General features: G+C 40.4%; 1 protein-coding gene across 1 annotated transcript in view; it reads left to right on the forward strand.

Moving 5' to 3' along the window:
- The first annotated feature begins 4,928 nt into the window (after positions 1-4,928).
- tinagl1 (tubulointerstitial nephritis antigen-like 1) overlaps positions 4,929-16,304 on the forward strand; it is a 28,312-nt gene continuing 16,936 nt past the window's right edge. The window contains exons 1-3 of the mRNA XM_074687558.1: positions 4,929-5,067; positions 8,477-8,787; positions 11,819-11,885. Coding sequence (XP_074543659.1) covers positions 8,484-8,787; positions 11,819-11,885 — 371 coding nt within the window. The 5' untranslated portion in view covers positions 4,929-5,067; positions 8,477-8,483. The remainder of the gene's footprint in view (positions 5,068-8,476; positions 8,788-11,818; positions 11,886-16,304) is intronic.

The following is a 16,304-nucleotide window of genomic DNA, read 5'->3' on the forward strand; positions in this document are numbered from 1 at the left end:
AAACCTCCAAACGGATTGTTGATGCCACGTGTCTCCTGTCAGCTCATCCTTGTTTACTATCAGCTCCTGCATGTTCCTGGAACAGGAAATGCTCTGGAGGGATGGAGATGGATGTGTGTCCACCACTCCTCCACCCTGACACAGTGCAGCTGGGATTCCTGGGCTGCTCGGTATCATGGGAGGGTTGTGACGTGGTAGTTAGGAGAAAGAGGGGGATTGTTCCCCAGGATGAGTGTGTTTGAGTGTTTCGCCCATGCAAAGTGTCAGTCATAACTTGGATTCATGTTAAAATGCCAATTTTTTACAGATTTCTAACCAAAAGGAAGAATTTGCAGGATTTCCTAAAAAAATAAAATGTCAATTTATACAGGAATAATCCAGCTCAATCGTCACTTCTGAGCCTCTATGCATGGATGATTCTTCAGATAAGGGAGTTTTTCTATCCCTGGGGTAAATTTTCAAGAAGAAAAATTCTTCTTTTTTTTTTTTTTTAAAAAAAGAAAGGGTTACCTTGAAAAAGTTGTGAAAAAAGGAACAGTGTCTCAAAAATGATACTTAAATACTTTTTATGTGTGTTGAAAATTCAAATGTGCAAGATTTTCACTGTTTTGGGTTTATTATCTGTGTGATGGTGATGACAAGTTTAACTTTTTGCACAAAATGTTGGTTAAGTTTTAGACTTTCTAAGCTAACAGGCTAGGTAGCATACAATGTACACATAAAAATATGTAAAAAAAGTGAAATTTCCTGCCAAAAAGTTAAAATATTCAAAGAGTAGCTTGTTTGGTAATGACACCTAATCAAGGGGCAACATTCGGTTAGTAAAAATGAAGTCAGTGTGGAAGTGCTAAAAGTTGCTGTTCGTCGAGGATCTGCTTGATGGCTGGCTGCAGAAAGACCGGAAGTCACGTACACATCCATCCATAAAAACAGACTTTTACGGCATTAAAAAGCATATTTACAGCCTGGTTAAAAAAAACATCAAAGTTTTTTCTAACTGCGGTTTAGCAGTTATCAGGTTGATTTCATTGTCCAATCAGAGGCACAGCTCAGGTCACGTGACTGGCAGGCGCCCTGTAGCAGTCTGAAGAAAAACTTCAGCTGGCGTCACAGCAAATGTGGCTGCATCCATGGATTGGCTTCATTTCATGGTTTCAGGAACAGACGGGCAACGTTGAGGAGGCTACACCCATGCTTTGTACAGTCTATGCACCTAATAAACATACTCTCACATCAGGGTGTATAAAAACTAATTCAAGAATCACCTACATGTGTACCAATGTCTGTGTCTGCTTTTAAGTCTCTCCACTGCCTGTATGTTGACGTTTTGGTTGAGATGTTTTTGGGCAGAATAAGCGTGGTTACTTAGGCCAATCTCAGCGCGCCCAGTGTGCAAGCGACTTAGCATGCTGGTGGTAACGAGTAGAAGACGCTATCTGGAGCAGCTATGATAACAGACTTAGCTCAGAGAAACAAAGACACAACCAAAGAGAGACATTAACACATAAGGCTTTTTAGTAAATGAGGGTGAAGCTTAGCTTGAGTTTCACTCACCTTGGGGGACTTGGAAAGTAGCATGGGACCAAGAGCGAGCAAGCCGGCTTTCTGCTAACCAGGTATGTGTCAAATAACCCAGTGATTATTTGTCTCTCACATGTAGAAAAGCGATGCTGCAGGTGGTTGTTGGGCTAGGGAATGTGTTTACGTGGTTAACCCTAATCCTGAGACATAAGAAAAGTAAATTATTGCAGTCTTATCATTAATCTGATCTAATTTTGAAAGACATGCCAGCTGCTATCTGTAGTAGTGCTATCTAAAGGGTTTTTACGTATAAACAAAAAAAAAGCTAACAACAAAACCTATTAATTTCTTCTTTTACTAAAGTAAACACATCTGTAAGTGCCCACATCTATGTGCATGAGAGCCTGTGTGTTGCCCTAGCTGAGGCGTCTTTGTGGAGATGTGTATGTGAAGCTCTATTGTTACCATGTGTGTCCTCTGCCTCCACAGTTGGGTCTGTTTCGGGGAAATTACCTCACAGACAGAAGCACTTCTGATCTGATATCTGGTTCCTCTTTTTTGTCTCTGCCCCGAACAATCAGTGTCATGTTTAACATCTGGAGGGGTCTTTGAGGCCTGAGTCACTGAAGGCCGGGTCAGGCCTACGCGTGTATGTATCAAATGTACGACCATACACGAGTGTTACGACACACACCGCCTACTGATCTTGTGAAATACATTTCTAACAGCCAGTGGAGGTGATTCAGTGGAAATGAATCACAAGCGCACTCTCCCTCATCTGGTGACTTCCTCCACTCATTAAGGGGTCTGCTGGAGGAGATCTGAGGGTCCTCACACACACACACACACACACACACACACACACACACACACACACACACACACACACACACACACACACACACACACACACACACACACACACACACACACTCCTACAGATGGCTACAATTAAACACTTGTGTATTTACGGTCAATGGAGCATCACAGCCATATCATTCTACAAATGACTCATTGACTGACTGTAGTTGCTGCATTCTTTACCTGTTAGTGCAACTGAATCAGTCAAAAGTAAACAACAGGAGCAGCAATGACTGAGAAGGTGAAGACAATAAAACACTGTAAACATAGCTTGGAGCATCTTTCTACAGGAATTGTGTAAGAGATGTTAAAGCAGTAATTATAGAGTTGTAGAAATGAGACATCTTTGTTCATAAAGCTGACAGAAACTGTCTGAGAGATTGTTTTTTTGTCCTGTATGCAGGAGACGATGTTATATGTCATGTAGTTCAGTGATGCCTGCTAAAGACAGAAACCTGTTTTGTTTTGAAGTGTTAAAGCACCAAATCAAAAAAACTAACACGTTTTTGATTCTTGCCATTGATTTTTTTGAATGGACAGTTTTAAACATTAACTTCTAACATTAGCTATGTTTTCTTTTGTTAACCTCTGTGTATCTATTTATCTTATTTGGCCAATGGGTTACTTTGGACTATATGTGGGCATTTTAAAGTGAAACTCTGTGTTCAAAAGTGTTTTCATATTTATAATCTCAATCATGCCAGCGGGAAGCAAAAATGTTCTTCAGTGGTTTAACTATGGTGTCTAAAAAGGGACAAAATAGCAAGAAATTTAATATAGTGTACTTGTGTTACACCTTAAATTCTTTATAATTTATAATGATGCCCTAAAACTTCTAATACCAGTTCTTACTCATTTTGTATTTCATATTTATTACCAGCTTATTTGACTTCTGATATAGAACATATACCCTACATGACATCTAAATTGTCACCAAATGATATCAAAAGTTTGAAATAAAAATTTAAAATAAGCACCTGTCATTTGGAAACATCTAATAAAGTTTTATGAGACATTCTCCAGTGTTTTCTGTCTGCATCAGTCTGAGGTATGTGGCCTCAAGCAGTTAACGTAGGTTTTAAATTCTGGTTTATTGTCTGTCAGCACAGTGTGAGTACAGTATGCCTGCTCCAGCGCTTGTGTTGAGGCCTCTGTTAGATGTTTTTTACTTGTTTAAAAAAAACAGTTTAGAAAGATCATTATTAATTTTAGTAAAATTTCTTTTGAACTTTAAATTAATGTATATTGGAATCAAAGTTTCCATAACTATAATAAGATCTCAGCTGTTTTAAGAGAAAAGTGATGTGAGAAGTCAGCGCAACATCCTTGACACTTTTTTTTTTCTGTTAATATTTCGAATTCATGTTCTTCGACGGAAATAAGGAGAAAATTTGGTTTCTCATTGTAGCATTACATTTTTCTGTAATTATTCCACAAGAGCTTTTTTACACTTATTTAATTTTCTGACATCTAAGATCCTTTGTTTTGACCAAGCTCTTCTTTGTCCGGAGATCTTTTTCAAAAAGCTTTTTCGCCTCCACTTCAACCTCCACTCCCTCACATTTATTGATTCTGCCTTTAGCTTATTGATCCGCTCAGAGGGGGACCTGTGGCACAGCTGCGTCTTTGAGACCACCATGGCAGTATCCTAAGCTCCTTTTTAGCATTTTTTATGGAGAGAAAAAAAAAACAAAGACGAAACTAGATTTTACATGCTAGAAATTTTTGATATTTTGGTACAGTTTGTGTTGAAATAAAGTGGTCACAAAGAGCATTCAAATTTAATTTTGGATTGTTAGATATTGAAATGATCCCTGAATGATTTCCCAAACAGATTCTTTCCCTTCTGGAAAGATGCAGATGTTACAAAACAGGAGGAAATGACAGAAACAGGTTCAAGACAAGCGACACGTGGATCATGAATGAAGAAAACATTTGGGATATTTTGCTAATTCAAAGTATTCGGCCTCCCTAAAACACCTGCCAAAACTTTGACCCCAGAGGCTTGTTCGTAACTTTCTAGAAGGCCTTCCCAGGGCTATCCCATGATTCCTGGCTGCCTGTGGTGAAGACAAGCCCATGACCACTAGATGGCGAGGAGGTCAGCAGTCCTTACGACTGTGTGTGAGTGTGTGTGTGTGAGTGTGTGTGTGTGTGTGTGTGTGACAGAAGCAGATTTGACCCTGTGGGGTAAAAACACACAAAGATAGTGGAGGGGAAGCTGCTGTCAGAGAAAGTGACAGAAGACAGGAAAAGACAAACAGAGAAGAAGAAGAAGAAGAAGAAGAAGAAGAAGAAGGTATACCATTTCACTTTCACATTCTCAGCCTGACAAAAAGGACAGACATTGAAACAAAGCAAACCTACAGAAGTGTGTGTAAGTGTATGAGCAGGGGACACAGGGCAGAAAGTGTGTGACTGTGTGTGTGTGAGAGTGTGTGAGAGTGGAGGGGTGGGGGGGTCGAGGGAGGGAGGAGTGGTTAGCTCCTGCCCTCTGCCTGTATATAGAGAAGAGCGAGTGTAACAGAGCAGATCCTGTAAGAGAGGGAAGGAGGGAGAGAGGAACAGAGGGAAGAGAGACTGACCTTTTACCCGCGTCCACCTGTGAATGACTCTGAGAAACTTTTCAAAAAGACTCTAGTTTCTTATTGGATTACAAAAGCAGGATTTCTCTGTCAACTCAAGGTAACAACAGTTTTTCTTTTTATCAACTTAAGCTTTTCAACTATAGGTTTCTTTTATTCCAGGCAGGTGCAGCATGATCTGACTGATCTCATGTTACAGAAACATCTATCGAAAGTAGTGTCCTTCATATGTAAGCTGGTGCACAATTTTTCACTGAGACTAGACATACTTTTTCTTTTTTCATCCAAAGAGAAAACAGAAGTTTGTCAGGGCTTTCTGTCACCACATATTTACCTTCTGGGTGTGTGATTGTAGAACACAATATTCTGTGTGTTATTAATAGCTTTGAGATTATGAATAGAAAACTTGTGTGTGTTTTTTCCTGGAGGTTACCGAGTTCACCGAGTGTATATTTGCTCAACAATAAGACTTAAAGCGCACCGAGGGCATATTTTCCCATCATTCACCTGCTGTTCAGACCACATTAGACACCTGTATGATTAAGCACACGTCCTCAGCTTTACCCTGACCTGGTGTGTACTGTGAAAAATAAAGCACGACAGAGTCTTCAAGGGCTGTGTGACACAGGGGGGAAATGGAGCTGAAAGGGCTTTTGTACAGACACACACACTGAGCCAAGATGCCTGAATTATCTGGTGGGTGGTGCACAGATATCTTGAGTTCAGCTGCGCAGGAAAGTTCAGGAAAGTAGTGGAGTCATGAGGCACGTGTAAGCAGGGAATACGCCTGGATGGCTCGCCCACAATTACAAAATAATAACAGATTCATTTCACTTACCTCTGGTTGCCACTGCAGGTAGTTTTTGGTCTTTCCAGTTTTGAAAGTTAGTAACTGAAATTTCTTCCACCAAACTAATAAAAGTGAAAGTTTAACACATTTGCATCCTTTTGAATTTGGGGTTTTACTAAGCTTTTAGAGAGACTTTTTCAACATTTTGAGATTTTTAAATGTATTTAATGACACATGTAGACTATCAATGGAAAGAAGTGTTTTAGATTAAAAGAAAGATCTCGAAGCGAAATAAATCAAAGTTACAGTCAGCTTTACTCCACAAGAGGTCGAAGAGAAAATGTGTTTGTGTTCTGGTTGTTCTGACTCTTTATGCTGCTGAGATACAGAGTTGAAATAAAATCATGTGCATGTTTATGATGCATCTGTTTGTGTTTGAGTGAGTGTATCTGTGTGGCATCCTGTGCTAATGGTTTATCTGCAGTGTGGGATCAGTAGCTTGGCTGCAGCTGTCTGGAGCTCTGATGGGCCATATGGTGTCTTCTGTGACAAGCTGTAACACCCTGGTTTCATCAGACTGAGAGGTGCTGAGACATCATTTCAATGTAAATCAAAAGATGTGATCACGAAACGTCAGACATGGGCCAGGTTTTGTTGATTTGATTAAAGCGGTTCAATTTACTGGCCAAAGATTTACTTAAATGATCAACTCATTCTGATGAATAATCCATGCAGTCATGAGAAGCTTCTTAGTTTTGATTTGATCAAGTTACTAAGTAGGAGCTGAATAGATTTTGGGAGGTTATTGATCAGGGCACAGGCGGCGGCTGCTAGCGTGATCAGCACTTGTGGTTTTTATTCACCCACAGTTTGACCCACAGGTCTCAGCAGCTCGTTGAGCAGACTAGTGGGTGTTTTATTGCCCTGCTGCTCAGAGTCTGCCACAACAAAACACTTGTGCGAAGGAGGAGACTTGCCCATCCCATGCTGCCATATGCTCCTGTGTGTGTGTGTGTGTGTGTGTGTGTGTGTGTGTGTGTGTGTGTGTGTGTGTGTGTGTGTGTGTGTGTGTGTGTGTGTGTGTGTGTGTGTGTGTGTGCATTTTCAACTAAAGGCACAGTCATGCAGAAAACAGCACAGCAAAGGTCTTTTCCGGAGCCCCTGCTTTATGCACAGGGTTCATTGTGCTCTGAGATGTGATTGGTTAATTAATGATGCTATTTATGTAAGCAGCAAGCCAACCCCCTCGTCTTTGTCATGCACTGACATAGACTCATCCATCTGGTAACCTGAGACCAGTACACGCACATGGGCACTCGCTGACACAAACAGCAGTTCATGTGGATTATTGTCTGACCTTTGTGAAGCCTAGAGTGAGAGTTGGATGCTTGTTTGTGACTCCCTGAGCCTCATCATTAAATGTGTTGCACAGAAAGCAAGTGTGGTTACATAAGAGAGACACAAAAAAAGAGTAACAATCAAAATCAAAAGTAGTCTACACACAAATCTGGATTTAAAGTAGGAGAAAATGGTGAAATTTTCCTTTAATATGAAACTGAATGATTCTGATATTTTGATTTAATTATTTAATTATCTAATACGAACCCACTTCATGCAACATTTTTACATTCTTAGAATTTCCCTACTAGAGTCCCCTAATAGTAATTTTTACAATTACTATTATATGCTATTACTCCCTTACTATATGACTCATGCACAGCTGTTAATACACATGCTGCTATTTAATGTATTGAACCATAGTTAGCTTTAAAACTAATTTTGATCTGCAGACGGTGGTTAATCACCAGCTGGAGCCCTAATGTGATCATGCTATTTCCTGAATGCATTAAACAGACATTAGTGAATGCACGTTTCCCTCTGCCTATGCTGTTACCATTCCTCGCTTGGCATTTACATAAACTGTATTGTTTTGGATATTGCTCTACATTAACACTAGATGTAAAGTGTTTATCCACCCTGAATACTTATCTCCAGTGTGACTGATTATTTCTGGCAGCGGGACATGACTTTATTTTTGTGCCTGTGGTGACAAACTAATATTAGATGATAAAGCCCCTTACCTCAGTGGGTCTTTATTAGACTAAATCATATTCACTTACATGATGATTACAGAGCAGAAGGATTTATGTGCTAATGAAATGCAAACAGTGTTTCTTTAAACGCCAGCGCTTATGGAGGATTAACAAAATCTGGAATTACATACATCAAGTTGGGTCAACCTTTCACCCTCAGACCTGGAGCGACCTGATCATACCTCCGTCACCTTCTTTAAAGACCTCTGTTTCTTACATCACAGGCTTGTTTCCATCACTGTCTTGCTAAGTGTGTTTTCATATCGAGCTGCTGTTTCTCTTGGCTGCTTGAAGGGAAAATTGGACAAAATATGCTGATGATCTCCGGGATCATGCTGGTTTCTATTTGGACCAAGTGCTATTTTAATGTCTATCTTTAGGGACGTGTTTCTAAATGGCATATTATAAATTCTGTGCGTGAATTATCCAGCAGAGAGTTGGCAGTGGTTATAACCCATTTATGATCTTCACAGTGCGTCCCCTTCCCTGCTTAGTCTGTGAAATGTGAAAAGCAGCTTACCTCTCTATTTTCACTTTAGGATAACAGCATGAAAGTGTCTGATTATTTGATGACTCAGTTATGAGACGACTTTGACCTAACCATCTTATCTCCTCACTTTACGCAGGTTTATCATGAAGCTCTTCCTGTTGTCCGTGGTATTGCTGCTCTTGGCGGTGGAAGACAGCACTGCAGACAGAATCCTGTCCAGAAGAACCAAAAGAGAGCTTGCAAGTCCGCTCCACGTTGGTGGCATTAGGGACCCATTTGGTTCATACTGCGAGAGGAGAGGAGGCTGCTGTCCCGGCAGAGATGACCTGTGCACGGTACCCTACCTGGACACAATCTGCTACTGTGACCTCTTCTGTAACCGCACAGTTTCTGACTGCTGTCCTGACTTCTGGGGTCACTGTTTAGGTGTACAGCCACCTTTCATTGGTAAGTGAAGGGTGAAGGAGCCAGTGTGTAAATGTGTTTGTGTGCATCAGTGAGCTTTGTAGGAGAGTGTGCAGTACTGTCACAGTTAGTCAGGATCTTCAGAGAGCAGCACAGACACCCCACTGAAAAACCTGGCACTGAATCACAATACAAAGCTACAGGACCCTCTAGAAATGAATATAAATTAAAGTTTGTTGCTTCTCCCTTTTTGACAAACTGACAGGCTGAAAAAGCTTCCAATTTTCTCCAAAGAATATGGTTGAAAAAAACATTTAGTAGGCACAGGTAGGACAAGCTACACATTTTTAATTTGATGAGAATAAATGAAGAACACTTGCAGGGACATTGTTTTTGCATATTCAGGACTTGGGGATCATTGAATCAAACTGATGTGAACGTGAAAATAGAATAAGCATGGAGGAAGCCAGAGGGCAAAAAAATTAAAGATGAAAAACAATGTTCAACAACACTCAACAACACACTCCCTCCATTATCATAGTGCCAGTCACTCACTTCAGGTAGAGGTGTAAAATGTGCCAGTGACAGCAGAGACCTACCTGAGAACAGAAGAGCGGGGAACAGTGGGTTTCTTATTAACCCAGACAGAGGGCGGGTGGAGGGATGGATGGAGGGATGAATGGAGGTCAGCAGAAAGAATGTGCACTATGTGGAGAAAGGAGGAGGTGGAGTCACAGACAGAGGGTGCAGGATAGGAGGCAGAGGGGCGGGTGCAGGTACATGTCTACTGGATGACAAGGTGCCACTCAAACACTAAAGCATGAGTAAGAGTGTGCACACAGATACCTCCAGCCCCTTACAGTAGGCTGACATACAACTACTCACCCACAGAACTCACTCATAAAAATTCCTCCTCTGTCAATGTGTAACTTTTTGCAGGTCTGCAGCGACAGAGTCGTAATAGACTGTGAGACAGCCGTGACAGAGGAGATGTGGTATCAGAGGGTCTCAGTCATAAATTAAACTTTCAGCTCAGGGCCTCCCACCAGTAAGAAAGGAAACCTATGTACACTGTAAATTCTGAGCCAGCTCATGCTTTAAATATGAAATTCACACTGACAACACCTTTCACTGTAAATCAACTCGCAGGCAAACCTCACTGAGAATCTGTTGCCAATTCAATACAGTTTTCACAATCTGTACATAGAGCAGGGCTCAAACTGTAACTATTACAGCTCAAATTAATGCAAAATGTTTGCTAACACTGACTGCCAACTCAGTTTTTGTTGTAACCGACTGTACTCAAACAGCTGCTAATTTCCTTTTGCTACTTGACTGTAGGCTATACACTGTATCTCAGATGTTGCTAACAAATAAGGAAGCTTTTACTATTTCACTGCTTTAAATTGAATGACTATTAAAAAAACAATCAACAGTGAAAATCAAGAGGGAAACCTTGTCACATTTTGAGTAAAAATCAACATATAGCAAAGCTATTACAATCAGTTAGCAGCTAACATCAGCATTGAGCCACCTAATTAGCTAAACTCTCTGTTAGCTGGGATGGTTGAAAGCAAGGAACAATACCAACTATCATTCTTACTCCTTCTACTGTTTATTACCCTTAAACAAAACATTTTTTTCAAACTGATGACAAACCAATGTCAGATTAGGTTGACACATTCACAGCAAACAGACTTCACTACAATGTACTGCATTGCATGAATGATTAGGGCTAAGCCATGAAAAGTAAGCATTAAGCTAACGTTACAGGGTTCAGGAACTATATTTTTTAGCTTCTGAATACTGTAACGTTAGCTTATCAAAGCTTATGTAACTGATGCAGCTCCTGAATGCAGCTTAGCTGTCTAATCACTCATGAAATGTAGTTCATTGCAGTGAAGTCAGTTTGCTGTTAATCTGTCACCGTGGTCTGACATCGGTGTAGCTATTATTAGCTATAGCTGTAGCTGATGCTATCGCAGAGTTAGGTAGATGGTTAATCGATCGTTGTAACGAGCAATTTTAAAATACAACCAACAACTCAAAACATGGCTAATATTTACATGAAGTAGCAAGAGATTGGATATCTGATTAAAAAAATTGTGATATCATGGGAAATTTGTCATACCCGGTGATTTCAAGTGAGGTCCTGGTTTGTCTTTGTTTCAAGGGCTGTGTAGCCCTTCCCCTTGATATTATGGAGAATAGGAACATTACTTCACTACGCACGGGCAAAACCAAGGACCATGGGGTAGAACTGGGATTGGCCAAAATGTTACCACTAGGTACAGTTACACTGTGCAACATTACATTACAAATACAACTAAGTGAAGATATGTTAGCCAGCTTCCTAACATTACTGGTTTGCCAACTTAAATTTACTAGCTAACACAATGTTAAGTTGAAAATGGTTGAATATGTGTGATGTTATAGTTTTTTTTCACTACAGACTCTTTAAAAACAAATAGTTCACACTTACACGACCCTAAATCTGCAGATTTAGATTAGCACTTATCTTGAAGCAGCAAAACGATGACTGGGATTATCATCTCATCTACATCAATACAACTCACAACCTCACACACACACACAGCAAATTGGCTGCTGTGTGAATGAGGTGCTCATGAATACTATTCTTTGTAGGTGCCTAATAAAGCATGTAATAAAGGAGCTACTTTTGTGGCCACTCTCCTCCAGTCCCTCCAAAGGTGGTGAAGCGTAAGAGTAAGCTGGTTAAAGCATGACGAGGGCCCAAGTATCCTGGGAAGGCAGGAAAGAAGCTAACGCCACATTCCTACACTGGATTACTGGAGCTCAGAGCTCCTTAGACCTCACATATTCTCCCTGCTCACTCACACACTGCACACACACTCACACACACCAGGGGTTTACTGTTAACACTCTTTATTGTGGCTGCTACTGAAAGAATTTTCCTCTGTGATTGTATGGTATTAACTATGAGCGCCTTATATGTGTGATCTCTGTATTTAGAGGATGCCTTTTTTGTAGTTTGTTGTTCAGCCACTTCAAAAACACATTTATGTTAAGTTGCCCTGTTTTCTTCTCCTAGGCACCTGTGACAGAAATGGCAACAGGTTCTTTACAGGACAAACATACAAAGAGAACTGCAATTTATGGTACGTGAACCACTCTTTCTTTCCCTAAGTCTTTTTCTCCACTCTAAATTCCAGGCTTTCCCATAAATGTCCCCATGAGTGGCTTAAAGTTATAAAAACATTTCCTTACACTTCATATCAATGTATATTATACTTGTTTTAACACCAATATTAACCATTGCATGCGTATTGTACATATAATACATATGCACAAGCTAACCATGTTGTTTGATGAGCAGATTGTACCAAATGAAGCAAATAACACTTCTCTAAATTTCATGCTGGCAAACAGTACCACCGGGATCTGTGCTGGAATTTAAAATTGACTTGTGAGGTTTGTGAAATGTGTGTGTGCACAGCATGTGTTTCTTATAATGAAACCACTGGTGGCTTTATGTTGTAACATTTATGATTAGAGTGGAAATTTTCAACTATCCCACGAGCATCATATCTTCACACACACACTGACCCTGTCAACCTCCACTTCCCCTAGTGCTACTCATGGCTCTGTAAGAGTAAGTCATTATGACACTCTATAGGAAGAGTAGCACAGGTGCTCATCATAAATCAGTGACAGCTGATTTCCATTAAGGTGTCTCAGTTTTAGGGTCCTGGAAATGGATATGCTTGGTAGACATTTGTGACATTGGGGAAATTTATTCACTCAAAGCAATTGTTGGTATTACTGATACATTTCTGCTTTATTGTTTGAAAATATGGCAGAAAAAAAATTGTGTTGGAGAAATGGGAGGCAAAAGAAAAACTGCTAAAAAATAAAAGTCTGCTAAACCTGTTATAGACGACCTTAAAACTTGCTCCTGTGAGAAGTTTTTTTTTCTACTTTGTTTTGACTCTCTTAGTTTAGTCCTTGACGTTACTTCATGATTTTCCCAGTTCAGGGCTGCCGACGGACCAATTCACAAACAACTCCTCACTTTATGACCCCGACATTAGGCCACGAGCTGCTAAAAACATTATTTGAGATTAACTTTGAGTAACAGTAAAGTGTCTTTATCGCTGTGGCCTTCAACAACCTTAAAGCAACAGAGTCCATGCAACTGTTGTCATTTTTGTGCATGATATTAAGTCGAGGAGAGTAGAGGAGCTCTTTTTTTAAGCAGACAGAGCAGGATCAGGAGGTTAAGTGAGTGGAGGTTAAGTGAATTCCTCACCTGTGCTTCAATATGGTTTCCCACCTACGTGTCATTTAATGTTCCTCAACAGCACTGTATGCAAGCGTGTACAAATGTGCACTCTTGCACGCAGATGCTGATTTTAAAACCACACTGACCTTTGCTGTAACTTCTTCTGTGCAACTACAGCGTGCTCAAAATGTGTCTTACAAAACAACGTTAACCCCAATGATCTCCTCACCCTCCTCTGGAAGCCTGGTAGCTGCTTTTTGTCAACTTGATAGCCTTGACTTTTAGACTTTTGGAAAGGAAGCTCAATTAGGCTTGACTTAGGGAGTCTGATGGGGCTGTAGATAGCAAAGGGTGTGAGATGATAAACAGCATTACTTGAGGAAACCCTAGTGGAGATTTAACCAAACATAGACTGGGGAGTACAAATAGCGTGCAGCGGTCCAGGTCACCAGAAAACAGCATTTATGTGCTAACTCACCCCTTTCACCTCTAAACAAAGGAGTCTTACAGAAATAGTCTCTGACACATGCTTGTTAAAGCAACACACACACACGGCAAAGTTGCACCACAACTTTGGCACAGGGGGACACACACTCCCATTTCCTCCTCCCACACTCTTCACTTATTGATTTCCCAAATGTGCATCCTCCTAACTCCTCTTCCTCTTCGAGATGAAAAGCCGCTCTCCCTCTTTAACATGAAATATCTCTCATTAGCAGAAGTCCAGCTGGAGGATTATCTAATCTAACCTCCTACCAGTTTTCACTAAGCACTAAAACATCTGAGCAAAAAAAAAAAAAAAGGGGGAGCAAATATCATATGCGCTCTGTCAAAATCAATTGTTTGACATTTGCATCACTGTTGATTTGAGCTTTCCCTTTCCTGTTTTAAGATTATGGCTATAGGCAGATATTTTACACTACACAGAATAGTGTACAGCACAACCTGCCTTGGAGTGAGCAAATACTCCTGTTTGAAGATGCAGCACGTTAATGGGATTACCAGCTGAGGCCTTTTCCTCCCTGAGCGGTTTGCATCCTGATAACTCTTTGTGTGCTCCAAGTGAGCTGAAACGTGGCGCCTCTCGCCCTCATTGACAATCTAACAAAACCCAAAAGACCAACTATCTCCTTCTGCTACCACTTCAGATTGGACATCAGCCAACATAAGCTTGGCTGTCCTGAGCTGCCGTAAAGATTCCCAGGTGGTGTTGATAAGTCATCCCTAAAGACTTGTTATGCCTCCAATAAATGGAGAGAGGTAATCAACAGATTCCTGAGCATCAAATGTGTCATTTTTTTTTTAAACTTACACAAATTAACACATCAACACTTGCACAGAAAGTATGACACATAAGCAGTGTCTTATCTATACAATACCATTAAACTAAAAGTTGCATTAACTTATATCTGACACCATTGAACATTTAGATACATACATGTTATCTTCTGCAGCTTGTAGTTTTTTTTCCTCATCAGCACAAACCAGATGTAATGTTCTCCTGGATGCTGTATCTATTGGTTGTTGATGTTGATTCTAACAACAAACAGTCTTTGCAGAAGTCAACTTAGATTTTATCGACCGTCACTGGGATTTTATCCAAACGCCAAGATGAAAACAATGTTCCTTTAAAACAGTTTGGATTGAGTTTTATGACAAATTTACATTCATCTGGGACTAAAAATGTCATTTAATATAAGGTCAGCATTAAGTGCTTAAGTACTTTATCTTTATTATCTATCTTAGACTGTATTATTACAGTGTGGGAATTGCCTTATGTACATAATGCGACATCACTTGACACAACCACAGGATTGACGCATTGACTGAGCATGGACTCTACGAGCACAGCAAAGTTAAATTTTACTTAAATGTAGTCAAAATGCTTCCTTGAAACATCTTCATGAGCTAACAAGTGATTTCTATAAGATTGCACAATAAAATTAGAATAAAAACAATGAAAAAAGCACAACTTTAAATGTGAATAAAAATATTCATTTAGATTTTTTAGTTTTCATCAGATTGTACAACCATAGGGTTATTTTTTATTTACTTATAAAGTGAATATTTCTTTTAGCACTGAACAAAAGCTCACACTTAAAACCTCTGTTCCCGTCATTGATCTGGAAGTATCGGTGACAATTTAAAGGTTCCATGTTATGCAACTTTTCAACAAGTTTAAATAGGTCTCAGAGGTCCCAGCAAAGTCAATTTGAAGCTTTTAGCCTCAGAATCCGGTTATTTCCTTGACTTCAGCCACTCTGTAAATCCCCTCTCCTGAGCGCTCCTGAGAACAAGCTGTTTCTGTGGGCGTGGCTCTAAATGATAATGAGCTGCCCTGTCCACGCCTCCTTCGATCTGTGGACGAGGGTGTGGCTTTCGCTACGGTACCATGCGGGTGTTTACAGAAAGTGCGTAGATATGGCTCAAAGGAGCCCCGTGGTTCAGTCATACCAGTTTGATCCAGAGTCTGACCCTGAAAAGAGGCGCCTGAAGAAATCCTTACCCTCTCTCAGGTTAGCCTCAACCATCAGGTACCATCAGGTAAATACAGCTAACGTTAGCAGCTAGGTGCTAGCCAGAGTTATATGACAATACCGGGCAGAAAGAACTGCACTCAGCCTGGACTGTTAGTTTTTCGAGACAGTACCATGAGGGACATCTATCAAGCAAACCAAACTGCAGCAGTAACACACACATTAGTGGTGACTGTGGTCTTAGCATCCATAATAACAGCTGAGAGTGTGTTGGGTACCCTGTAGCACAACATTAGCTCCGCTGGGGGCTACCGCGACAAGTAGTCACATCCGTCCAAACAAAAGATAACTAGCTTCCAGTGACATATATGTCCATATATCTTCTCTTTAATGTCCCCTGACATTATCTACTTATGTGCGCTAACATAGTGTAAGGAAACTATGTTACCAACCGTAACTTACGTTAGCTGCCATGCTAAAACCACATTCATTAGGCTATCTCCCTAGGTACAGCATATAGTAATTCACATTAAATTAGTAAAACTTACAGCTCTTACGTATGTAGCTGGGTCACAGACAGTTGGTACAGATCCATGCTTCAGCTTCAGGTTCTTGGTGAATCCTGCTTTGTACTGGCCCTCGTCGTTGAGAAAGCAGTCCGAAGTGAAATGGTGAGCGCACACATACAATATTTTAGTAGTTGTTGTGGGTGCATCTCCATCAAAAATAAAATAAATCCACTGCGTCTTCAAAACCTCAGATGATGGAGTTAAAAAAAGGCTTCTGTGCTCTTTTGTGCAGCCAACAACAGAGCAACC

Source organism: Halichoeres trimaculatus, unplaced genomic scaffold, assembly GCF_033239565.1.
Source record: "Halichoeres trimaculatus isolate MK-OKI-2021-1 unplaced genomic scaffold, fHalTri1.1 fHalTri1_scaffold_14, whole genome shotgun sequence".
NCBI classification, from domain to species: Eukaryota; Metazoa; Chordata; class Actinopteri; order Labriformes; family Labridae; genus Halichoeres; species Halichoeres trimaculatus.